Genomic DNA, 27122 nt, shown 5'->3' with positions numbered 1-27122 from the left:
ACAAATTTAGTTAAAGTTTAAGCATTTATTACTCCATTAGCGATTATTCATTCATAAATATAATTAATTATTTTTCTTTAAATTTTTATCTAATCCAATCATTAAGAAATTTAGAAAACTTTCTCTCATTTTCGGTCCAAATGCAACTGCATGCTCAATATAAAAAAAATTCCATTCTAATTAAAGCGAAACACTGAATATTCTCGAATCTTCAATATTTGATAGGATTCCTTCATTACTTCTATTATAATGTTGGTTTGATGATTAAATATGTGATGATTTTACTGGATTTACCATAAAACGCTCGACTTTCCTCCTAAAATGACAAAATTATTTGCTCAATTAATTTAACTGTATTAAAGTAGTTTAAACTTTAGTTACCTGGAGGATTACGAACTCTAATGGAACTCTTTGCCGGTTCACTATTAATTTCTGTAAGATAAATAAATAAATTTTAGAATTCACAGGCATGACAACAATTTATGTAAGCTCCATACCTTTGGAAATAGAAAATGATGATGATTGCAAGTCCCTTTGACCTTCAGGTCTTGGAGCACGGGCAGTATGGGTAACCTGAGTTGATGTACTGATAACTGATTCAGCTTTTTCTGGAATATAATCCATGTCCTCAAAGTCTACTTGAGATTGGTCAAGTTGAACACATTCATCAAAATGTTCGGCGAAATCATCACCGTTTTTGGTTCCAAATAATTTTGGGCAATGAGTTGGAAGCTCTATAAAACTTCCATATCCTTCAGCAACACGAGCATTATTGTCTTCAAAGCAAACTTTTCCCTTAACTATGACAAATTCTGGTGCTCCTGTCACTTTTGTACCCTCAAAGATATTATAATCATTACCCTGGACATGATCTTTAGCTGATATCGTTTGATTCACTTGATGATTCCAAATTAAAATGTCAGCATCAGAACCGACAGCAATTGTTCCTTTTTTCGGATACAAATTAAAAACTTTGGCTGCATTTGTGGAAGTTATTGCAACAAATTTCTGCAAATCAATTAAATTGGCAGCGACACATTTTTCCCATACAATCTTCATACGATCTTCACATCCGTTGACACCATGTGGAACTTTTGTAAAGTCATTTTTGTTCTCCTCTTTTTGAGCTGTATTAAACGTGCAATTTCCAGATGACACGACTTGTAAGTCATCCCTAAAATTAAACATGATTAAGCAATTTATAAAATGTATTATGTCTAAATTGAACTTACAATGCCAAATGTTTCAATAAGAGTTTGGCATTTTCAGCATCTTTCAATCTCAATGGGGGTGATGTCAATGTAAACACTGACGGTGATACAGGTGCTTTACATCCAATCGATGCTGCAAGAATTTCAGCATAAACTCGTGCACCGCGGCGTTTGGCAAGTGAAATTTGATCAGCTGCTTGCTTGGAAGATACTTTGGTAATATAAATCGGTGCATCAACCTGATTTGCAATGACACATGCTCGATTTACAGCTTCCGATTCAACCTCAGAATTTCGAGATAAATCGTGAGCATCTGACCCAGTATGACCTTTTCCAACGAGTTTTTCAACATTTTTCTCAATTATTGCACCATTTTCAGCATGAACTTGACATAATGCTCCAAGCTCTTTGCAACGTTCGAAAATTTCATACAAATCCGAATCATTTAAATTAGTGCTCGTCATGTCGATACAGAATGTGTTTATTCCAAACTCATCACACAGCGTCTTCATTTCATTGCTAACGGATTTATTCCAGCTATACGAAAAAAATGAAGAAAACAAAAAGATAATTTGAAAATTTTCTTGAGGTTGTAAGGTGCTAAGATCTTATGGAATTATTCATTAACCTTGTAATTGCACATCGAAGTGCATAATCAGCAACGACTTTCCCATCCGCTTTGGTACGCCATGCATTGCATGCATCTATCAAAGATTCTCCCTCTTTTGCAACAATCAAATCAATGCAGCAAGTTGTTCCGCCAGCAACGCAAGCTTTAGTTCCCTTGTAGAATGTATCAACTGACGTATATCCATTGGATTCACCTTCAAATTGAGTATTGGCATCAATACCACCTGGCATTACATATTTTCCAGCAACATCAATAACACGAACTCCGCCAGGTACTGCAATTTCACCAGGACTTCCAATAAACTTAATGGTTCCATCTTCGACGTAGATGTCAACATTTGTTAGAATTGAATCGTGATTTACGACTCTAGCTCGCTTTATGTAAAGTCTATTTTGTGAGCTCTGTATTTATATGAATGGATGAAAAGAACATAATGGATAGAATTATAAAGTTTGTGCATGCTAATGAATTCAATTGCCATAAATATTCATACACGGGAAGCGATTGTTGAAAAAAGAGGCATAAAAAGTTTGTAAGAAGAGTAGACTTTTTACTACTTTTTTGCTTTTGGATTTTTTTTTTGGAAGTGCTTGAAAAATCGATAGACGTGTAAAAATAGAACAAAACTTCCTTTTTTTTTATCATGAATGTCGGCAATTGTGGCTTAATAAATTGCAATTTGTCATGAAAATTTTTCATATTTTTTACTACAGTAAGTTACGCATGATTATGAAGTTTGTGATAGTATGTCGTGCTATATGATATCTTTTTTTATTGCACGCACAACGCAATGCATCAATTGTGATAACACCCTTTTTCCGAATAGGCTAGCAAATTGTTGTTGTTGTTGGAGGAAAAAATTTATCGATCAACCCGGAAAAAAGTCTTACTTCCTGTACTCAAAAAAATTTTAATAATTGATATAGAAATGTGACTTACTTGTACATGAATTGGTATCTTCTTGACTGGCTTCGGTACGTCTGCCATGTTTTTCAAGCTTCAATCTGCTTTCCTCAATTGCTTAAACTTATCGCAATAGTTCTTTTCAAGATCAGCAAAATTATCCAATTAGACTGCTTAATGCTCTGTCGCGACAGTTATAAAAGCGAAATAAAATTCCAGTTAATTTTATTGCAGCCTAGCTTTTTTATTTAAAATCCACTTCCCCAAAGAAAAAAATTAAAAATTGAGAATGTGAAAAAGATTTGCGACCAAAAGGACTCGTGTTTGAACTAAAAATGAATCAGAATATTCTCAATTCTCTCTCAGCGTCTGTACATTCAACATATACATGAATTTATGCGTTCCTCACTTGACTCACTCCGGCACGATTCTGCGCAAATAAATGCAGTAGGAAAAATTGAATAAAAACAAAAACAAATTCCCCCTTTTTAGAACCGAATTGAAGTGAAGCACATGTTCGTTGCTGAAATGTATAGATCATACAACTTTTTTGTGCTGCTGTGATGATATGAATTATTCTTAAAAAGTGCAAGTTTCTTTCCCAAAAATTATAAATTGATAACCCTCTTTTCCCTTTTATGCTATATTCTATTATGATTATTACTGCTGCTGCACATCTACTGATATCGTTTTTAATCCATGCAAAGGTCGTTGTCTTGCTCTCCCGTAAAATGAAAATTCTCAAATGGGTTTCGACGAAAGATTTTGGAAATTAATTGGATGTGATTATTTTACATTTCAAGTAAGAGAAAATTGATTGGATTAAGTGTTTAGATTAATTTAAGGTCCGTTGCTGTATTGGTACTTAAAAGTTAAAAAAGCATTTCCATAATTGTTTCAAAAGTTTTTAAATGGATTTCCTATTTAAGGTAATTAGTTATATTGTACAAAACTTCGTACGATTGCGAACAAATGTCCTTTGATAGAGAACATCTTTGGTATAACGTTCATTTGAGATTTGAATAATATTAATTGATTTAGTTGAATGTCCCTTTTTTTGCAAAAGTTCAGTCTATTGTTAAACTCCAAAGAATAAACATCTCATTTATTTATAAATCTGTGAGGATTTTAGTTTAAATTAAACTACACCCAAACACAATAACAGTAATTTATATATCTTGGTTTTGCGATGCACTTATTCCTCAAATGTCAATAAGTTTATCTTTTGAATAATTAAATCGCATTTAAACTTTTAATAAGAAAATCACAACCTACTATGATTAAAACCAAATTTTTCAAAATTATCAGACATTAAGAATGTTGATCTCTAACGAATAAAAGGATATTGTCAATGCCCAAAATGATGAAAGCGGATGAAAACGATAATGCATCTTATGCTATTGCACGTTCATGTGAATAATATCTCACACATAATTTTTTTTCTGTCTTGTTTCATTCTTAATCTATTTATAGTAGAACGAAGAATTTTAACGCTTTATTGAGCGACGTATGTATTAAAACGTACAGAATATATAACTTTATGGCATGCCAATTAACTCTTTTTGATTGTAATTGAATTTTTCTTTTAATATCGTTCATTTTTAAAAAACTATGTATAATGTAATAAAGAAATTTTGCGGTATCGCACAGACTATAAATTCTATTTTTTCTTTAGAATGGATTTCTCTCTTTCTTATACACCTGTTGGGCGAATGAATCGAACCGTTGCGAACTATATGAATTAATATAAAACAATTTACGGTTTATAATCACTGACTATGATAGAAATTTTCATTCTAGAAACAAATTTGCGTCACTGTCTATTTGTATATCCACCCAAAACTAGCATAATTGAAACTGTTAACAACATAAATATTTGTTCAATTTTTTTTACAATCACTAAACAACAAACAAAATGTTGTTAAATTTTGTGGGTCATTGAGACATTATTATGTACATATTATGTGGCAGCCACAACATCATGCTATTTAAATTTACCGAAAGGTGTAAATAGATATTCACTACCAACTTTATTTTTTATATTTGTGCACCTCACGTACTTTCCACGAACAAATAGCAAAAAACAAAAATAAAAAAATGTAAGAAAATTTTCAAAATATGATCCAATGGCTTGGAGTGACGCTCACAAACTAATTCAACAAAAAAAGTTTGTATATATACATGCCGCAAAAAAGAACTAGCGGAAAGAGATTAATGAGCAATGAGTGAAGTAAAACATAGAAATGAGTAGCGAACGCAGCATAAAATGAGCATGCTGTGTGGAGGCCTATTGTTGAAAGAGTTATGTGTAAATTTAATTTACGGCAATCGTAAAATATTTGCAGATTTTTGATTGGTTTTTAACGGGTTTTTTAAATTTTTAAAGCATTCATAGAATTTTATTGGATATAATTCCGATTACATTTTTGCTCACCAGCTCAGCTTCCAAATTCATGTTCGAGATAAGACTAATTTTGCATATAAATCATAACTGCTTAAAATTCATTGATAGAAAGCAATCATTTGTAAATTGATATTTTAAGCAGTGATTCTCAAACTACGTACCGAAACATGTTGCTGTAAATTATCATGTTGTTTGGGTTTTTGATGCTTTAAAGATGTTTTTGATGAAGAAAGTACTGTATATGTATAAAATCTGGAGTATCGAGGTATACATAGGTAAATCTGACTGACTAGCTAAACAACAGACCGAATATCTATATAATTCTTTTGTGAGTACATTGGTTCGATTCCCATCAGGTACCGATCAATCAACCATTAAATAGATTGTTTTTGATACAATAAGGATTCGTACAATGCTCACAACATTAGATAATTGACTTGTCAAAATTTACACGACAATGGTTATATGGAACGTTCCAAATTTGTCAACTGTCGTCTCTAAGTCAATCTTCATGGGTCTAGTCTTTAACTGGTTACAAGTCCACTCATCAACGTTAAGTTCATCCAAATGTTCTTAGGTCTGAAATCAGAAAATCATATTGTAAAGAATCAAATTGATGGTCAACCACTACTTACCTACTTCCTCAGCTGATATCAAGGGCAAAACAAACTTTTTTCGATTTAGGCACACTTCTAAATTGAGAAAAAATTGGTTATTGTGTCGCAAGCCAAAAGAGTTTTAGAAACACTGATTTACATAACAAATGTCTATTTTCGGTTCATTTGACAATGTCCAAACATGCGTAGGTTATTAGAAAATTGGATAACATATCCAAAGTGAATGACCAACAAACATTTTCGTATGAAAATAAATGCAACAGAAAAGAGAAAGAGCAGGAGAGCCCACCATATGCTGAAAAAAGAAGTAAACAGTTTCTATGGAAAGAAGTAATGAATAAAACATGTCACATAATTATTTTTTTCATATTTTTAGTATATTTTTCAATGAATTTGTTTCAATTAATTACATTTTTCAATTTATTTAGATTTTTATCGACACTTTAAAAGTTATTTTACATTTTTAATCTTCTCAATTCAATCCATTTTTTTAAATTAATTCATCATGTGTTCGATTTCTATTACTGTAACATTTTTTTTCCATCCTTATCATCTCTCTGTATTTAAAAGTTTGATTGTAAAACAATTAATGATGGTAGATAGTAGGATCTTTTATAAATGTATGCATTTATGTGGTATCATACACGATTTCATTTTCTGTTTAAGAACCTAATTTAACTAAATTTTTTCTTCATCTTTATTTAATTATTTTATACTAAAATGACGTCATAGTTTATTTCCTGCGCTAGAAAAGAAAAATGTTTCATTGAATTCTAAGGAAAGCGATATCAGTTTCTTCGATAAAAAAAATCATTCTTAAAAACAAAAAAAAAAATTACATAAATTAATTAACAAAAATTTTCTTCATTTATATCGAATGTTAAGTTAGAGTCATTTCCATTTTCATTTATATATTATTACATTTGTAGATAAATTTATTAATTAAAAATGTTGTTAAATTAGCAGCATTCTGTCCAGTAATGGAGATATATATTTATAATAACTATTTACAAATCCAGGACATGTCGGAAATCTTCTTCTTTTTTTCTTGAAAATAATCTTTTTTTCCACTATTTTTTTATAATTCACTTTTTATTAAAAATATGCATATTTTACGGATGCGTTTAATAGTTAATCTACGCTAATTCTGATAATAACAACAAACATTCTAAGGTATACATATTTTTCATTTCAGTATTTTCTAGCAGTTTCTTAATCATTAATATTCATCGCGCCATTAGCAATAAGAAAATTTCCACAAAAATTTTCCACAAAGTCTTTATTTTTTTTTATATCAATACTTCCAATTATCGTAGATCAATCAATAGATAGATGTTCATGTGTCCCCCAAATTAATTATTCTTGGATTGCCTACGAGTCATGAAAATATGATAACTTAATATTTTTTTTTTGTTCATTTCTTTTCTTCGTTATCAAAATACGTAAAGTTACAAGTTGTTAGTCAAGTCAATTTACTATCAATGTATGTATATATATAATTTTTTTTTATTTATATTATGTTTCATTATTACCGAATCAGTCACTTGCGAGCAATTTTTTTTTTTTTGTTTAAGTAAACGTCATCATCAATCATAAATATATGAAATAAAAACTTTTCTTCCTCAATGTGTTATCGGACCAATCGGAGAAAAATTGAAAATTTTTTATTTAGAGAATCCCTTTTTCCATCTTGATCTATACTATGTTCTGTTTTTTTTTTTTTATAATTTATATATTTATACACAGTTTTTTTTTTTTTCATTTAAATTTCTAATTTATTCTTACTTCTTTTCCTATTAAAAAACATCACACACATCACCGAATTGTTTCTTTTTATGAATGAATTTTGAATCCAATAATTGCCCACCATTACAATCATTTGCTATTCTCTATTCAATTCATATCCCCTAACAGACAATCAGCATGCTCATTGTCTACTCGGGATCCTTATAGCTTTGAATTTTCTCGAAAATATTCATTGTATGATTAGAGATTCTTTTAATTTTTTTTTTAACTTTAATTTTATACATTTAATTTAGGTCGCATGAAGATGTCCCATTTCATTCATATATAAAAATTTTTAATTATCGTTTCACCTCGAGCAGAATTGTTTTAAGTATAACTGCATCAGTAAGGAGACTTTTAATGAGTCCTTTAATTTCTTACGCCCTTACAGCGCTCATTAAGTCATAGATCTTCAATATATATATAATTGTTCATTTCTTCTATCCTTCAACTCTTTCACTCACGTTCATTAATTTTTTTTTTTCATTTTTTTAAATATAAATATACAAAATTTAAAGTCTACTTAACTATCGTAAATCTTATATTTATTTTTTTTTTTACTTCCTCAACATTATTTCTTTTTTTATGCTCAGATCTTTTCTACAAAAGCGTTAATTATGATTTTTTTTTTCTCTTTAATTACCTTTTATTTTGTCTCTTAAATATGAAAAGGTGTGTGTCTGTGTACTTATAAGGATATATATTTTCACTTAGTATGTATCATAAATTGGACATCAATTATCAATTAGTGAAGATAAAGCCTATTCAAATCCTTTAAACTTAAAACCCTCAATCATTTACTATTTTCATTACTTTTTTCTTCGTCGTCGTCCAGTCTTTGCCAAATTTTGTTGCGGATGTTTAAGGCTTGCAGGTATTGGTAAGCACTAAGATGAAGCTGTAACCGTTTGTGGAATTGTTGGTGTTGATGACTGAGCTGATGTTGCAATATTCGATGCATTTGCCGTTATTTGCTTATTAATTGTATTAAGTTTTGACTTCATGCCATCATCATTACTGTTCAGCAATTTCGGTGGATTTGATGGGAAGGTTTGTGGAGATTTCATGAAAGGTTGGAAATTTTGTGATTGTACATTTGGATGAGTTGAATTATGTGTTGCAACTGGAATCTTTTGAATCTGCTCAAAGTTTGTACTTTGTGATGTATTTTGAGGATTTTTCAGACTCTCAGGCAGTACTTTTTGAGGTGTTTCTTCACTTGGATGATCTCCATGTTGCGTTGTCGTCAATGGACCGCTACCGCGTGACGTTTGAAAAAGTACACGTGAAATTATAAGTGCTACTTGTTGATCCAAAATGTGACTCATCACAAGGCCTAATAATCTTTGTTCTTGTTGCATAAATAATGGTCTATTATCAGGATGTTTGGCAAGGTGAAGCAAAGTTCCAGCTGCTCTCCTTAACATGTCTAAACTTGTTCCCATTGAATCGGGATTTTCTCGAAGGAAATTGATTCCATGTTGATTTGCTACTCCAAGGGCAGTTTGTTCGGCTTGTTCAATAAATGCAACTAAATATGAAACACATGGACTTTGTTTTGCAATTATTCGTGACATAATACTATCAGCACCAGCCAAATAGTGTAATAGATTTACAGAGAACTCACGAAGCACTTGATCTTCATTTTTACAAAGGTGCTTTGTAAGTACAGCACAGAGTTTTTCTAGTCTTATAAATGGAGGTGTTGCAATGACTAAATCAACATTTGAGTCTGTTACACAAAGTTTACATAATGACTCTAAAGCTAATCTTTGCGGGCTGAGTGTTGAATTACTGGCAAGAGTTGGGAATGGATCTTGTCCATGTGCTGATGGACATACAGCCCAGTGTAATAATCCATCTAAAATTGGTCTTGATATTGGCTCATCATAAAGTGACAAATCTAAATGTCCTGATATATTTGTGAGTGAGACAAGCATATTTTCACGAATTTGCACAAGGAAATCCCACCACCATTCTTGTTCACCTTGAAGACTACTACATGAATCAGAAAAGTCTGCATCCTCTTCTCTGTCATAATTTCTCTGCTTCTTTGTTCTAATCGGATGTTCATGATTGATTAATAAGAGTTTACCCAAAATTGACAAGAATGTTGTTGATCTTGAAAATTCCATTTCGTTGCCAGGAACAAAAGTAAGATTTCTTAAAATCGTTGAAAGTGAAATGCATCGTCGTGCAAGAGAATCTTGACTATCAGTTATTAAATATAAGCTTGCCTCATCACGCGTATAACATTCATCTTCATAATCACTCATTCGTCTCCGTTTCAGACATTTAGCCTGATCACGAACAGTACTCGTTATATCAAAGTCAGTCTTGGTATCTTTTTCTTGTTCTGAATTTTCAGTTTTAACATTCTCTTTGCTGTTATTGTTCTCAACACTATTTTCAGTGTTGACTGGTCCATTTGGAACTTTCTCCAATTCCATATCAACTTGACGGCAATCGGCATCTGAATTTGTCTCTTTCTTAAATACAGTATTATTGGCAGTGGATTGCTTCGATGGTGCTTTATACAGTTTTCTCGTCAATTCTTCAACTTCTCGCTCTTCTTGCGATGACAGTCTCATACGTTTCGGTTTCGTTTCTGTGACTTTTCTCAATTTTTCTATTGTTTCAGCACTTTTTGAACTTTTAATGAGGCGTGCAAACGGAATGTGTGCAAATTCGGCTTTAAAGCAATCCATAATGTAGTCAACTTCTATTGGATCTCTTTCAGAAGTAAATGGATCATCACCGACAGTAGATTTGAGAAGGGAGTCACGATTTGATAATTTATCCCACGTTCGTTGACTGTCCGTTATGAAAATATCATTGCAAGAATCTTGAAGTTTAACCGAAACACCTTTTCTTGATTGTAAAGTATAATTATAGGATTTTAATACCACAATGTGTTCATTTGGATTTGGTATATCGGTAACTGAACCCAAATCAACTGAAGAGTCTTGTTCTTCACGATTCGCTGGCATTTGAATTAGTTTCTTAATACACCTAGTATCACCAGTATCACTATTACTAACTAAATTGCTACTTAATTTATTATCACCACCATTTTTGTTACACTCATCATTATCATCATCAACATCATTATTACTTTCACTTAAATCCTTTATAGCTGGAACATTTGTTTTCGATGCTATTGATACTTTTGTTTCAAACATATCTGATAAACTCTTTTGAAAATGCTCCAATAAGAGATTTAGTAATCCTGGTAAATGAGTCAATCCGAAATAGACGACTGTTGAATCGTCAAATAGTAAGACATTTAGTACATCTAAAGCCCATGTGCTTTCAGCTAAGAGACCAGATCTTAGGGACATAAATATCCTCCATGGATCAACTGGACTCACATCATGCCTTGTCATTCGTTTTCTACGATACAGAAGTGGCTGTGTTGCTTCAACTGTGTCTGGTGGAAAGACAATATCGCGTTTAATTTGTGGACCTTGTTGTATTTGTGGTGGTCCTTGTGGTCCTCCTTGCATTGGATGTCCTTGATGTGAATGATGCGATTGCTGCATATGGGGAGGTCCATATTGATTTGGCATTTTATTTATTGGTTGAGGTCCAGACTGTGGTGGTGCCATTGGAAATGGTTTTCCACCACGTTGTGGTGGTCTCATTGGAGCTCCTTGCCATGGTTGATTCTGAAAATTAAGTTAGTTATATTAAATGGTAAATTTGAGGAATATTTCGAGATAATTTACCGGTCCATATTGTTGGTTTACTGGATAACGAGGTTGTTCCCATTGATTAGGTGGTTGAGGCCTGGGACCTTGATTTGACCATTGTTGAGGCCCCTGTGGTGGATATTGTCTGTACTGAGAACCACTATTATTTGGTGGCCATCCTCCTAAAATTACAATAAGTGATGTTATTTTCACAATCCAAACATAAAGCTTCTTAATAAGTTCCTTTTACTTACCATACATTTGTGGTGGTCTTTGACCGCTATAAGGTGAATACGGTTGTTGACTTGGATCTTTCGTGAAATCAGGATGCCGTCTTGGTGGAGCATTCTAATTTTATAGAGAAAAATAATGTTTATTATTAGATATTTAGCAATCAACATGAGCAATAATATAGGAAGTAAGAAGAGAAAAAAGACTCGAAGAAGCACGACCAAAACCAAAAAGTTCAATGAAATTATCCTCCTAAACACACCCTCAAACCAAAGAATTCACACAAAAGTTCCAATTCTTTAAATATGTAACATACACTCAATTGATTTTGGTGTCTCTTCGATCCAGTTAATTGACGTGCTAGTTCAGAATTTAGATCAACAATCGTTTGCTGATTTGTAAAATTTAAATACACATATCAATTTGTATGTTATGTAAAAACAATAATAAATTATGAGTAATTGATTTTTACCTGATCTGGTCGACTATAAAATTCTTGATTATTTGGTGGTCCAGCCGGATAATTTGGATTTGCTGGCGGAACGTTTGGTGATTGATTTTGATTCGATGGTGCATTACTACTTATACTGGTTGGCGGTGGCTGTGTGCCAGAACTAACAGATGGGGGAGCTGATGATGGTGCAGATATTTGTGGAGTTGAAACAGTTGGTTGTGACTGTGGAGTCGGCTGTTGTGTCTGCTGAGCTTGTTGTGGACCATATGGTAGTCTTGGACCCTGTTGCGTTTGTGGTGCTTGTCCAGGAGGCGGAGGATAATTAGTATAGCCTCGATAAGAATCATTTTGTGGTGGTGCTGTGCCTCTAAAATTACTGTAATAGAAGTAAAAATTAGAATGATAATTTGAATAAAATGAATAGTTAGACTTACGAGTCTTCAGGGCCATAAGGTGGATACATTTGACGACTGTTTGAATATTGATTTTGTGTTGGTGGAAATTGTCCAGTATGTGGTCCATATGGTTGTTCAGGACCAGCAAATGGAGGTTGATATTGACCTTGGTATGGTCCTAAAAATAGATAAAAAGATGAAATATCATTAATAAGTGCTAATAAGTGCTAAGATTATATTCATATCATTTTGCTTATTCTTGAAATATTCATAAAATTATATTCTAAAGTGATACACAGACATGGTGATTAAAAATATAAAATTGATGAGACAATGACATATATTTATAAATAAATGTGTATGTGTTCGTGTTTCATGTATTTGCATTATGTGACATTTACAAAAAAATCATAATAATTATGTCCAAAGAAGCCTTTCATGTGTGAAATAATTGATTACATGTACAGAAATAGAATTTATAAGGTGTGAGAGTAAGAAGTAAAAAAAAAAGTGAAACTAAGTAAAAGTTCTAGGGCTAGTAAAAATATACCTTGAGGTCGAGGATACTGTGCACCTGTGTGTTGTTGCTGTTGATATGGAGGACGTGATGCTACGGGATCTTCGAAAGGATTACTCACACTGATATTATCGTTAGTGGATGGTGCATTACCTAATGATTGATATACAAAATTTTGGTTTATGATACAAGAACTTTCTCATATTGTTTAATTTTTTTTTTTGGATTTTGATGATGCATGTTAGGTAAAGGATGCAGAGCATTATGGAAATTAAAAAATTGTGGGTTTGGAAAGTTTTTTTTTATGGTGAAATAAAAAAGAAGTAAATGTTATGCAACAAAAGCAAAAATAAAATCTACCCGGTTTTAGTCAATAGTATGTTGTATTTGATTTAATAAAAAGTATGTTAGCTATTACTCTTATGGTATGAAAGATGCATTTCATTAAAATAATATGTAGAAGGTATGAATAGAATATATTTACAGAACTAAGTGAAAGAATATATAATTTTTATGTAAGCATATGACATTTCATGTTAGCAAAGTAAAAATTAGCAGTAAGTAATGAGGAAATGTTATATTTACCAGGTGGAGGTTGAGAGTTTGTTCGAGATGGAGGTCTTGGTAGTATTCCTTGACCATAATCTTGTTGTACTGTAGGAGTTTGAGGATATTGTGCTGGTGGACCTTGTGGGTAGCCACCATATCCATCCATACTGCTGCCACTTGAAATTGGAGGCGCTGGAAATGAGTCTTGTGAGTTGCTCGAGCCCGGTGATGGAACTGATGCTGCTTTTTGTGTCTTTTTCTTTGATCCTACTTCTACTGATTGAATTATCGGACCCGGATCGATGCCACCTCTATCAAATTGGCATTCAAAGGGCAGAATACTTTTAATGTAATGTTTCCTTAGCGTATATGCTGCACTGCTGCTCGCACCAATTCCTAGTAGACCAGCAACATCTTTCCATGTCTTACTTTTGGTAACCTAAAATATTCATAATAGGAAGGGGACGGTATGCGTTGAGGGAAAATGTCTTTTAGTCAAATATGTTCGTTCGATAAAAATTACCTTACAAACCTCCATAAAACCGCCTCGTTCCTTAACATATAAATACAGCCGATATAAATCTAGTGGTTGTTTTGAAATTGTTGGACATGCAGTCACTGGTTTTCTAATCTCATCCATATATCCTAATAGTCTATCCAAAAAGCCTCGCCTTTCTGGATTGTCGTCCATTTCATACAGTTTTGCTAAACTATCAGATTTCTATATCGGGAAATAAAAATAATTAGATTACATTCATACAATAAACAGTTAGATCTTACAGTTACTTTAGACGTCCTAAATGAATCAGGTCCTGATACTGGTGGTGGTGCATGACTATTAAACACCGGACTAGCTGGCGTCCTAGGCCATGGTGGAGATCCCATTTCAAAGTCTTCATTATGTGGCATATTTGTGCCTGGCGAAACATTCGCTTGATTCGGAGTCATTGCATGACTATACATCATTTCATTTGTCTTACGAGATTTAGGAATTGGATCATCTCTATCTGATGCTGTGAAAATAATACATTTTACAAATATTAAATTTATTATAAGTAAAGAGATGAAAATTGTATGTTATGTAGCTCACCAATTGAAGTATTTGATAAAGTACTTTGTTGACTTGCTTCATCTAATGCTGTACCATCTGGTCCAGTCGTTATTATTGATGTTGCTGCTGGATGTGATGCTTGTGGGGGTATTCCATTGTCTTGTGGTACAGGAATACTTTCAGGATGATGAATATTCGGTGGCAAACCCAAACCTTCTGCCATATGACTTGGTGGCGTTCCAGTTGTAGCTGGTGGACCCATTGTTGAAATTCCTGTTGGCGGTCCCATATGATGTCCTGATGGTGGACCCATAGGATGAATTCCTGGTCCATTATATCCTTGTGGAGGTGGTGTTGTGCCTTGATAACCTCCTTTATGTTGCAAGTGTTGTTTAAGATAGTTTAATTGACGAGGAGAACTGCCAGGCTGTTGTTGTTGTTGTGGTTGTTGCTGCTGCTGCTGCTGTTGAATTGTTGGTGGTTGTTGACCTTGTTGAATTGGTGGCTGTTGACCTTGTTGTTGTTGTTGTTGTTGAGGAGATTGTGGTGGTGGGGGTCCAATATTCTTTCCTTGAATATGATTAGTCATTGCACCAGGATTATTACTATTTTGTGGTGGCGGTGGCCATACTTGATGATATGGTCCATGTGGTGGATACTGTGGATGACTTGCAGGATTCACATGATTTTGTATAGGCCTATACTGACTCGGACTATTTGGTGGCTGTGGATGATGTTGATTTCCATAGGGCGGATATTGTGCTCTTGGAGAGTAATTTCCTTGTGAATACTGTGATGACTGTGGGGGATATGGACCAAGTTTATACTGTCCATGTTGTTGCATATGTTGAGGTTGTCCAGGACTTTGTCCAGGATATCCACTTTGTTGCATTGGCGGCACAGAGCCAGGCATTCCTTCCATTTGTGGATTTACTGAATTAGGAATGTTCATATTTTGTTGATTCCCTGGCTGTTGATTAGGCATTGGCATTCCTTGCGAATGACTGCTCGACGGTCTTGGAGGCATTTGTGGATTTTGTTGTCCTAAATGACATAACGATTGAATTTACGAAGAATAAAATAAATGTAATTGTTGTCGATGTAGAAGAAGAAGAAGGACATGAGAACAATGAAAAAAAGAAAGAAAAATATAAAATAATGAGCATTTCTATATCAAAAAGAAAATAAAATTTATTGTGTTGTATATTTTTTTTTTCTTTTATATACTTCACATTGTACTGTATATAGCCAAGCACTTTAACGAGCATTTTTGATTAGAGGGGAGATTCCACATTATTACGTCATAGCAATTTTATTGAAAGTTGTAAACATACCATTCATTATTTTTTTTTACGTATGTTTCATATCGTCGGTCGGTCGACAAAAAAGAATCATATAAATAAATCATTTAGGTTTTTTGTTCGTTTGTTTATCAATAGACATAGCGCGAGAGAGGAATGACAAGAGGAACAGAAAAAAAAGTGAATTAAATTGCGTGAAATTGAATATTTTTGTTAGGTTGGTGGAAGCCGCATGAAAATTGTTTACAAAATATGAAGATAAATTGATGAATACATAAACCAAGTGTTTCCTACATGACATTTTTCATAGCAAAAATCACAAGTGTACATTATATACATAGAAAAAAGATTCATGCATGTACATACAGTTGAAAAGGTTTATTCAACTCTTGCTTAGATGTTTTCACAGTATGTTGCCTTTTTTCCCATATCTTCTCTTTTATATTTCAATTTTTTTAGAGTCATGTACATACGGGTGTACATGTATATAATAAATTTTGTGAGAATTTACATTCTTATACACTATATGTATATAGCAAGTGAATATAATATGTATATAGGCATAATGATGAATATAAAGCGATTTTTATTTTAAAAAAAATTTGGGTCAATGTCGAGGCAATTTTCTTTCATCGCTGTTCATCCATGTATATATTATATATTACATGATTTTTTTTTCTCATATTTTGTTGTTGCTTCTGAAAAACGATCTTTCTTTTAACAAGTCTCAATCAGCATTTTAATCACTTATTTCCCTTTTTCATTCTTTCTCTCTCACTGTTTCGTGTGTACAAATGTACGTCTACCTCATATAAGCAATAATAATAATGTATGCATACTTAATTGTACATAAGCAAAATTATTGTTTTTAAACTTCACATATATATCAAAATGAATATGCCGGTACATGTGACGTTAATTTGATTATGACTTGAAAAAAATACATACAACAAAATAAAATAAAACAAAAGATTGCGGTTGATATTGGGAGAATCTTTAACTAGACATTTGCTAGACATTTTTATGATTACGCACATTTTACACCTCATACCACACAATTCCATTTATATAAAAGACGAAAAAAAAAGGAAGAAAAAAAAAAGATGCAAGAAAAATGTATTTTTTGTGTCTATGGGTATGGTATGAGGACGGAAGAAACCCCTTTCACGTTTTTAATATTAGACAAATTGAAGACTATCCAAGAAAAAAAATACGAAGAGAATGTCTATTAAAGTACTTGAATTACATTACACAAGCATAAGAATATAAAAGGAATGGGAATGAATTTATGTTATATTTCTCATTGTACTTACCCACTGCTGGAGACATCGATCGAGAACCAGATGATGAGCTATTTGGAGATGAAATTGGCCTCATTGGTTGTTGTTGTTGTGTTGGCATCGTTGGTCCTCCAGGCTGCGACGCATTGTTTGTTGGTAGAGGCTGTGTTGGTTGACTCGACACCGCTAGATTGGAAGTGTTTTCATTGGAACTATTCTGAGCCGCGGCAGCTGCTTCTTGCTGTTGTTATTTAAATTTTTAAATAGGAATGAGAAGAAGAAGAGAGAAATTGAAAATTGAATAATCAGTATCGAAAATTTGTGTGATGATAATTGCTCAATTAATAGAATGCCATTACTCATTCATTCATTCATTTATTCATTCATTCAATTCGCTACCGTAAGATATATTCTACAAATAAAATGATTTCTTTTGTTTAAAAAATGCACATTTATTGAAGCGAATACCAGTTTTCAACAAGTGGTTGCATTTCAGATGGGTGAAGTGCATAAAAGAAGTAAATAACAACAACACGTGATTCAGAAAGAAAGGCATTAAGACATGTTTTATTGCACATATGCTTTCTCCTCAATTTTAATTGTAATATAATATATCAAAGTTATTACTCTGACAGCATTAAATAACATTCATAATATGATGTGACGTAAAGGAATATCAAAGTTTTTTGTGTAAATAAATTAAGGTATATTCTTGAGAATTAATTAAAATAAATTCATATCTCATCCTAATGTGTAAACAATAAAAAAAGACTCGAGGAGAGATAGAAGGGGAATGAAGAACAGAAAAAAACTTTATCAATAATATTTTATGATATTCTGCGCGCTTAAAATTATCGTAACATGAGTTAGGGAATAACAAAAAAAAAATGAGAGCGACGTTTGCGAGTGAGAAATAATAATAATGAACGTGTAGCAAGGAATAAAAATATCTTCAACCCAAACTAACTAGCAAAGCGGCAGAAAGAATTCAAAATCCTTAAGCATACCATATATAAACTCTCTATGTTATAAGCGAAAAGGAAAAACGACAGGGAACATTAATATTTTTTATTGTTGAATCTCTTTTGACTGCTTTTTGCTTTTAAGATATTCAAGAAGGCAGGCAGGCAGGCAGGCAGAAAAGCAAACAGGCATGAGTGAAAAATCCCCTATTTTTGCCAAAATTGTATTGTACTCAACATTATGGTACACACTCATACAATCAAGGATAAGCACATATCTTTCCTTCTTCTTGCATATTCACATGTATATATACGATTCTGAACAATCCATTGCTTTCATACTAATAATACTCTCTTTCCTGCAGCAATATCATATAGTATGAAGGAAAGGAACAAAAAAAAAAAATTTGTGTTCATCGCATATATCGTATCCAGCTGGATACAGAGCAAAAAGGAAAAAAAAGAACATAATATTATTGAAGTAGAAATAAAATGAAATGAAAATATAGAGAGACTTTCTGAAAGAGAGTCAGTCCGGTTGTCATAAAACGATGGCAATTTTTTATATTATTTTTCTTTCCTTTCCATCTCTAATATTATATTATTATTTTTTTGTTCATACAGAAGGAGAATAAAAAAATAAAATATACACAGTACGAAGAAGGAAAAAAAATGATGGAAAGAATATATATACGAATGAGCGAACAATATAATGAAATTACTTTGTTCTGAGAATTTCACTTCAATTTAGTTCCCATTTTTATAGAGATATACAAAGTGATTATATATATAAAAAAAAAATTCTTCTCTTTTTTTTCATTTCAGTATGAGTTTGGAATGGAGAGTTGCGCAGTGCGACAGGAAATGAGAGTCGTTATTAATTAATGTAATATCATACTATAGAGTCATGTATGTATATAGAGAAAAATGAGAGTCGAGATATACAAAGAAAGAAAAATTGCTGACTTCATCAAAAAATAAACTAAGCCCATCCATAATACAACTCAAATGAGAATGCTCGTTTAATTTTGTACTTTTTGTTATGCCTTTATTGTATGTGTTTGTTGTTGATAGAGAGTTAGTATGGTTGTGTTAGTTAAAATGCTGTTTTTCAGATCGAAATATTTGCTATTGTGATTATGTAAATGCTTCTCTATCAAGCCGTACTAAAAGCAAAGCTATATAGAGAATATTTTTGTTATTTTGGAAGGAACAAAAAAACAAAAAAAATTTCTTTTTCTCCTCAAATGTAGCTCTGTTGTTCTACTCTGATTTTACGTTAAAGAGGAATATACATATCGTTGTAGATACGTTTGTCTGTAGTCGAACATATTTATCATTCAAAAATGTTTTTTCGTTCCATTTGAAATACAAAAAGGGTACCAGAGACGTGATGAGGGTTCGCTATACGGATTTCAGAAGGAACGAAAGAAAACAAAAAATTTTACGTATACGAAACGAATGTACAAAATAAGCACACAAAAAGTCGAGGGAGAGTCAAAGTAACAGAAGGAACAGAGGAAAAAAAAAATATAATATGAAATAATATAAAACTCAAACTCATTGCTTTTAAAACGAACAGAGCACGTTGAGTTTATCTTACCACTACAATCAAGGCATATAATTTTATACTTTATTTTATAAGAGGAGAACAACGTTTTCTTGCCTAACCTTGTTGAGTGCTTTCGTCGTATCGTACAGAGCGACGTTTGGAACGAACAACAAGCGATACGAAGAAAAATAAAAATTTCGAACGGAAAGAGAAATAAATGAAAGAAAGAAAGAAAAAAAAAATAAATGCTGTATGCCTTCAATATAAATTTTCTAATATTATTATTGCTATTATTTTTTTCCTTTCATTTCTTAACAACCATTCCATAGCATTTTCTTCTACTTCTCTGCCTTCTCTGCTCGTTTTGCCTTTCTGTTCAAAATGTGCTATTTCCCTTCGGTTTTGCTTCGATACTATACAAAACTTTGTATGTTGGATGGAATATAAAAAAATTATACAATATAAAGCCCCTCGACGTCGTTCATGCCATTCTGTACTTCGTACATTCATCTATATATAAATATATATATATATTTTTTTATACACATAGCAAGTATACATGCAGAGGTATAGATATAGTATGATGTTATACGGTATACGGTACCATCATCAGCACAAAAAAAAAGCGATCGAAAACTCTGTATATGCCATGAAATTTGTTCGTTCGAACGTCGGGGTCGGGTTTGGGAGAAAAAATGTGAAATGAGAACGGGCAAACTAGAGATAAATTTTGCGTTGGGTGGAATAAAATGAGTAAGCTCTGAATGTGCTGTGCCATGAATGTGTTGTTGTGAAAGCACACACAAAATTGAAATAATGGTTTGAGGTTTTTCCCGTCCGACAAACGTTTCATTCATTTAGGTTGCTGATGCTCTTGTGTGCTTCTGTTCACTCTCTTTTTTCCCAATGCCTGATATTTTCAGATATAACATATCTCATATGAAATTGCAATATATTCATTTAGCAGATAAATTGTAGTCTATCCGTTCATACTCAATTTTTTATTCATACGGTATTATATAAAACCCCTTATTACGGCCCATTAAATTTTTGCTCGAATGAAAGAGTCGACTCTGTTCATTGCTGATGTGAGCCACACAGCAAACTCTAATACTCAACTGATGTTGTTATACGAAGCGAACGAATGAACGAAAAATATAAATGTAGAAATATCTAGCTATATGGAATGAACACAAAAAATATAAAATTTTCTGTGCTTCGGCTCTCACTCTGGTGTGTTTTATGGGGCACAAGCTGCTTGCTTTTCGTTTACGTACGGCATTTTTCGAAGCATTTTTACTCGATTATTTTCACTGAAGCGCTTTGAAAATGTTTCTACATGAAAAACTGAAATTTATATTTTATTTTTCATCATGAAAAATATTGCTGAATGGATTTTTATAAATACGCTTTTTGCTTTTGCGAACTCTGGCGCTGTTTTTCTTAGATTGTTTTACCCTACCCGGTTCACATCAAGAGAGGCTTTTAAAGTTTCTTATTTTTTTACTGATTCTCGTATATATATATTATTTCGAATCAGAAATTGTTTTTTATTCTGAAATTTTGTACATCTTGCGCCTTTTTTTTTTCTTCATCATCATCGCTCTCTATTCTACACAATTTTGTTTGTTTCTAATGTGACTCTGGCACAAATATATTACTTTATACTTTACTGCTTTACGAAATATATCTAAAATTAATGTTTGGCTTTTGATTTTTTCTTAGTTATACAGCTCTTGTACCAGTCAGTCGAGTAAAAAAAATAAGAAATAATAAAGACAAAGTCTTTTTTTCAGACATTTCTCACATTTTGCCCGTCTCCAACAACCGATTACTAACTCCCTAATATTAATGCCCAGTCTTCAACAACATTAATGATGATGAAGCAAGCAAACGACAAACAATATTTACAGAAAGAAAAAAAAACATTTTGTGTCAAGCCCTTGCGACTAATGCATTATGCCAAAACGCGTACAACTGGAAATCCACTTTATTTTTATTTCTTATTACATCGCTTATATTTTTTCGGCACATGGAATGCTTTTTGCTGTATATCGTGTGATAATATTATGCATAAATGAGACTCTTCTTAAAGGAATATCAGGCAACTTAATGCCTCATTTTATCGATGATTTATCATTTTAACATGCTGCTGTCGCTTAAGAATAAAAAAGGAAGGAGAGACTATCAATATAAATTTTCTTTTTCGAGCTTTTAAAGGAATAAAATAAAAAAGTATCGAGTGGCTTGAGATACTTAATTGATTCGAATTTTTCTTAATGATTCCCAATTTTGCTTATGATTGGAACACTGTGATTAGGAAGGAGTGACTAATTATGAAGAATATGAGTCTATCTAAAAGATATGTTAATCTTAATGAAGATTTTATGATTGACAAGCAGATAGCGATATGAGAAGAAGCATGTAGGTACAAATAAATTGGAGAATCTTTAATCAAATGCAAACTCACTCGTGTGATTATCATTTTTTTTACAAATTGTTATCGAAGGTCAAGAACCCGCTCTTTTATTAGTCTCCCCATCGTTATTTACTTTTTTATATGTCGAAAAAAAAATTAGGTAATATCATAAATCAAGTCGATATGAGAGAACACGAGCACACCTCTCTGAATTTTCTCGCTTGATTGTTGTTGACGTGTGCTTAGAATTATTCATAACAATAACAGAATAGTACATCAATGAATCAGTACCAGAATGGTACAAAAAAAAAGTCATAGTCATCTATTATTATTATTATTGCCATTTTTATTGCTTGACATATTCATCTTGTCTTCTTCTTCATCATTCTATGTGCTTTATATCTGCAAATTTATATTTTTTTCGTCTCAAAAAAAAAATAAACACTGGCAAAATGTGCGATGATGATGATGATGAGGTCAATGACATAGAAAAAAAGTTACACATAAATGCAATAAAAATCAGGCAATATAATCACATAAACAAGTTGCGGCTATTCTTTTTCTTTTCTTTTTTGAGCCTGTGAGAAATTAGTAATAAATATAACCTTGACATTGCTCACAAAAAAAAGAGCAGAAAACATTTTTTTACATTTTCCTTTTGTGCACTTCGGTTACATAAATTTTTACAAGATACGGCATCGACATCAAAAAAAAATTGTTTATGTACATTTTCTTTCGACTATGTCACATGCATCATATGGAACATGTTGGTTGTTATTTTTGTACCTTTTTTGTTTTTAAGATGAACATGACAAACAAAATTCCCTTGGAAGGAAAATGTTTACATTTTAAGAGATTTTCCTTCAAAAGCTAGCTGAGAATTTGTAACTCGAATTCACAAGAAAAAACTAGGTGTTGCATACTAAGCTGACTTAAATAGAATCACAATGTTTGCAATTCCTAAAGCAAAACTTTGTAACTTGTTGTTCACAAATAACGTCCATAACAATATGGAGGGGGATTTGAGGTTAGGTATGATGTGGCACATACACTAGACGTCATTTGTGAATGACTTGACAGAATACAAAGATTTTAAAATAGTCAAGATGAGATTCCTGAACCATTCACTCATAAGGCATTCTGTGTTTTTTGTACTAATTAATGATAAAGCATAAAAAATTTGCTCACCTTTTGTTGCTTCTTAGTTTTCTTCTTTGCACTGTTGTTCTTTTTCTTTTGATTTACCTATAATGATAACAAAAAAACGGAGATAAAATATGGATGTAATAAATATTAACAGGTTCTGAAACTAAAAAATTAAGTCATTAAATCTTTTCATGACGGACGACCCTATTTTATATATTTTTTTGAACAACAAATAAAAGAAGAAGCGAAAAAGTAATAAATTAAAAATATATTAAAAAAAGAAGGAGAAATGCCGAATCAATAAAACATGATTATACCGAAAACAAAATTCCCTCGCATTTTATATGTATTTGAGTTTTTAAATAAGCAGGCACTTTATCGGAACTCAATCGAGCATAAAAATACATTAGAAAATCAGCTGATCAATTATTAAGTTAGCGTTTATGTCAGTATATAAGGAAAATGTTTTCTTCTCTTTCTCTTCCCATTAAAAATACTTTTACTGTCTACAACTTATTTATTTATGTGATGAATATTTTGGTTCGAATTTTGATTTCATCGTATCCAATTAAATCAACTTTGTGTTTTTTTTTATTTGCTTTCTTCCGTTTGTAATGAAGTCGAGGAAAAGGAGATGAAATAAATTCCATGACCTTTTTTTTTTGCTGTATGTGTCTCGAAATTCTTGAATGAATTTTTTTTTTATCAAAACAATCTCGGGATGGGGAGCATAAACAAAAAAAAAGAAGCGAGAGAATATCATAAAGTTTTATGGTAAAGAAAAAGATACGGCACACGTGGTTTTGTAACTTTTTCCTTCTCATACACTTTTTACTTGCACCCCGACCACATTGTAAGTGACTGAATCGATAAGCATGAGTTTAACACACAAAAAAGCGCAATACTTTGAAATTCCTCCTTTTTCTTCTTACTATGCAATTCACTGATAAGTTTCTAACTTGATATTTTTCCATGTTTTTTTGAACATTGTGTCTTGTCGTATTTATGGAATGGCTTAAAATTTGAGGCAAAAAAAAATGTAGAAAAAAAAAATAATTAATGTGCTTACGAAATACTTTGAAATGCTAAATTTCGTCATTAAAACTTATATAGAAAATAAAGAAATAATGAAATCATGCAAAATTATACTTTTATGTCACTAAAGGTCCACAGAAAGCTGATTACGGATTTGAAACACATTTTTTTCTTTTAAACATTGTTCAATACCTTTGCATATTTAATCACATTTTCCCTCAAACGTTATAAATCTATTGATTATGTCACTATACCGTTTGATTCATGTTGCCAACACCACATTTATGAGTTCTGCATCAAAACTTTTGTCACAATTTAAAGAATTTCAAAGCTTAATTTTTTTAAAAACTCTTAATTATAATTTTTTTTTATAATATGTAACTTCTCTGAATCGAAACTACGAAGCAAAATGAATATTTTTTGTTCAGAAATTGACATATAATTTTTTTAAACCACTACAATTGTGAAAAATAACGACGAATGAATGTATAGGTGGATAATTCAATTTTCTCTTTTTTTTCATATACACGAGCCAGTATGAAATGAAATTTTTTTTTTATTTTTGTTCCTCCACTGAGAAAATAATACACAAAGGCCGGCATTTATAAACCAATACAATTGCGCTCGAAATGTACACTGTCAAATGATTGTAGACTAAAATTTATGTCACATGAATTGTCCTTTAATCAGCGTAAATTATTTTGTTTCAAATTCTTCTTATGTCGTTGAATTTTTTTTTTAGGTAATTAGAAACTCATCAAGTCATTATGCGTTTATTTCTCAATTTTTTTCTATGCAAAGTGCTTATTTGTATTTGGGTTTGGAAAGAGAGTGAGTGAGTGAGAGAGATATAGCGATGGAAAAATTTTAGCAGTGTAATAACTCATACTAAGTAGCGCTCGTAAATGACATGAGCATAAATTATTTCATTTTTTTTACAAAAAAATATAAAAAAATATATAAAATGTATTGTGTACATAAAAAAAAACTACATGGAATTGCATAAAAAACGCATACTAGTGAAGCACATGAAAATGTATATTTTTTTTCACAACAGAAACTAATTAAAAAATTGTTGTTTTTCAGTGCAAATATGTACACATATTTTTTTTTTTTTTTATTTTTTGTGTGTTTCATTAGGTGTTCTGATTGATTTTTTTGGCTTATAATATACCCAAAAAAATATGAAATTTCACCACATAAAGAGAACAAAAAAAAATGTATTAAATTTTAAGCCTTTTTAATGTGATATTAAAAATAGTCTATTTTTTGCTGCAGGGTGAAATGGGTGGGTGGATATAAAAAATTAAAATTTAAAATAAATATAATAAAAAAATATTAATTAAAAACTTTTCATTAATTGATTCGGTTGTGCATCAACATTATCAGCATCTCTAAAGAGCAACCCGCAAAAATGTGCGAGCATTAAAAAATACAAATTCTTTCCCATTCATGTAAAATCCCCAGAAGATATGAAAGAAGTGAACAAAACTTGAATACATAACCGAGACGCTATGAATAACTACAATAAACATTTATGTTATTTTAGCGCCATCCGGAAGTGAAATAAATTTATTTTTTTTGTACATAAGCGGTAGAAGTATATAAAGTGAAACGTCTGATACATATATCGGAATGTTTTTTTTTCTCGCTTTAAAGAGATCATTGTTCTATATCGTTCAAAAAAGTTGTAATGTATATTTTTTTTCTACCTGCTATACATTTAAAGAGCACATCGTAAGTCCAATGCATGTATTGAATATTGTACATAAGACTTTAATTGTCATAAACTGTTTTTTTTTTTCTCTCTCTATTAATTTTTATATATAATGTCTATTATGCATGTATATAAGACCGGCTCAATAATTTTGTTTTAGAAAAAAAATAATGAAATGAAATGAAAAAGACACCTGTTGATGAAATATTTAAGCATGAAATATTTGGTGTGTATTTTGATATATCCCAGAAATATTTCGCCATAAAACCATAAGTTACCACAACAATTCAACAGGTTTGTATCATTTTTATTTTAGAGAAAGAGAAGAAGAAAAAAAAAACTTACCCCAATCATTTCATTGTCGTTTGCAATCGGCGTTGAGGGTTGACTCGGTCGATTTGAATACTAAAATTATACAATTAGAATTTTTATAGATATACAGAATATAGGTAAATATTTCGCATAAATGTATGTCTGTTGTGCTATGCTCGATGCTCGATTATTAAACGCATTGCAAATGTGTATATGAACAATTTTTAAAACAATCTCGATACGCGTTTTGAATGTTTACTTCTTTTCATTGATTCTTTCATTCATTCATTTCATTCATTGGAGACGCAGCGGAGTTTACAATATTTTTTTTTCGGCAATTTCCCTCTCTTTCTCTTTTTTTTAAAGCATATTTTTTAAAGTATAATAAAAAAAAATGGTATGAGTCAAAAAGGATTTTTCCGTACACTTTTTTCAACCTTTTTTATTTACTTGTTAGCAATCAGCTGTTTTCTGTATATCATTGAAAGCGAAGAAGAATGAATTCCGTAAATAAACCTCATTTAAAAACATAAAAGGTATTTGAACTTTCAATTTTTTTTTTTTTTTTCATTCCAAATTATATACATATATCGTGTATTTTGTCCGTCGCATTATTCTTCATTCTTTTCTTTTTTCCCAATTCTTCTATCTATATGTGTACAACTTTATTTTTTTGCCATATATTGAAGTAATAAAGTCAAGTGCAAAGATTATTCTTTGAGACAAACAACAAAACAGGAATAATACTAATAATATATGTAGTCAAGAAGTAAAAGTTACCTGATGGGGTGATTGAGGTTGCTGTGAGGACGGACTGCACGGAGCGCCAGCAAGTTGTTGTGGTGGTTGTGATGTTTGTTGTGGTCCAGGACTTTGAGTAGGCGGCGCATGAGGGGATTGCGACGTGCCTAAATGTGGACCTGGACTAGCTGCTGGCGACGGCCACTGTAATGAGTCA

At 31.7% G+C, this 27122-nt stretch overlaps 2 protein-coding genes across 7 annotated transcripts in view; both read right to left on the bottom strand.

Moving 5' to 3' along the window:
* Positions 1 to 5: 5 nt before the first annotated feature.
* LOC139087273 (dihydropyrimidinase-like) lies at positions 6 to 4887 on the bottom strand. 2 transcript variants are annotated; one of them, XM_070636044.1, is made up of 7 exons: positions 4775 to 4887; positions 2782 to 2927; positions 1840 to 2243; positions 1233 to 1748; positions 498 to 1174; positions 382 to 432; positions 6 to 316 (listed from the first exon to the last, which is right to left on the bottom strand). In XM_070636044.1, the coding sequence occupies exons 2-7, from the start codon at positions 2827 to 2829 to the stop codon at positions 291 to 293; spliced, it is 1722 nt and encodes a 573-aa protein (XP_070492145.1). In that variant the 5' UTR covers positions 2830 to 2927; positions 4775 to 4887; the 3' UTR covers positions 6 to 290. The 2 variants fall into 2 exon arrangements, with proteins under 2 accessions (XP_070492145.1, XP_070492144.1); XM_070636043.1 differs by having other exon boundaries at positions 4744 to 4877.
* Positions 4888 to 6121: 1234 nt separating this feature from the next.
* osa (trithorax group protein osa) overlaps positions 6122 to 27122 on the bottom strand; it is a 33186-nt gene continuing 12185 nt past the window's right edge. Inside the window, exons 4-17 of one of the 5 annotated variants that reach the window (XM_070636102.1) lie at positions 26945 to 27109; positions 26198 to 26257; positions 23143 to 23199; positions 17055 to 17262; positions 14480 to 15484; positions 14170 to 14402; positions 13913 to 14110; positions 13426 to 13828; positions 12874 to 12993; positions 12363 to 12501; positions 11947 to 12304; positions 11498 to 11591; positions 11280 to 11425; positions 6122 to 11219 (exon numbers count right to left, since the gene is read on the bottom strand). In XM_070636102.1, the coding sequence (XP_070492203.1) occupies positions 8439 to 11219; positions 11280 to 11425; positions 11498 to 11591; positions 11947 to 12304; positions 12363 to 12501; positions 12874 to 12993; positions 13426 to 13828; positions 13913 to 14110; positions 14170 to 14402; positions 14480 to 15484; positions 17055 to 17262; positions 23143 to 23199; positions 26198 to 26257; positions 26945 to 27109 (5967 nt within the window). In that variant the 3' untranslated portion in view covers positions 6122 to 8438. Of the gene's footprint in view, positions 11220 to 11279; positions 11426 to 11497; positions 11592 to 11946; positions 12305 to 12362; positions 12502 to 12873; positions 12994 to 13425; positions 13829 to 13912; positions 14111 to 14169; positions 14403 to 14479; positions 15485 to 17054; positions 17263 to 23142; positions 23200 to 24389; positions 24528 to 26197; positions 26258 to 26944; positions 27110 to 27122 lie in introns of those variants that run through there. The other 4 variants (XM_070636104.1, XM_070636106.1, XM_070636105.1 and 1 more) reach the window with 4 other exon arrangements.

The sequence above is a fragment of the Chironomus tepperi genome, unplaced genomic scaffold, assembly GCF_022539635.2.
Source record: "Chironomus tepperi strain 1889 unplaced genomic scaffold, CSIRO-AGI_Ctep_v1 contig_100, whole genome shotgun sequence".
Lineage (NCBI taxonomy): Eukaryota > Metazoa > Arthropoda > Insecta > Diptera > Chironomidae > Chironomus > Chironomus tepperi.
The sequence above is the reverse complement of the archived record's forward strand: the minus strand, read 5'-3'. Positions and strand labels throughout refer to the sequence as shown.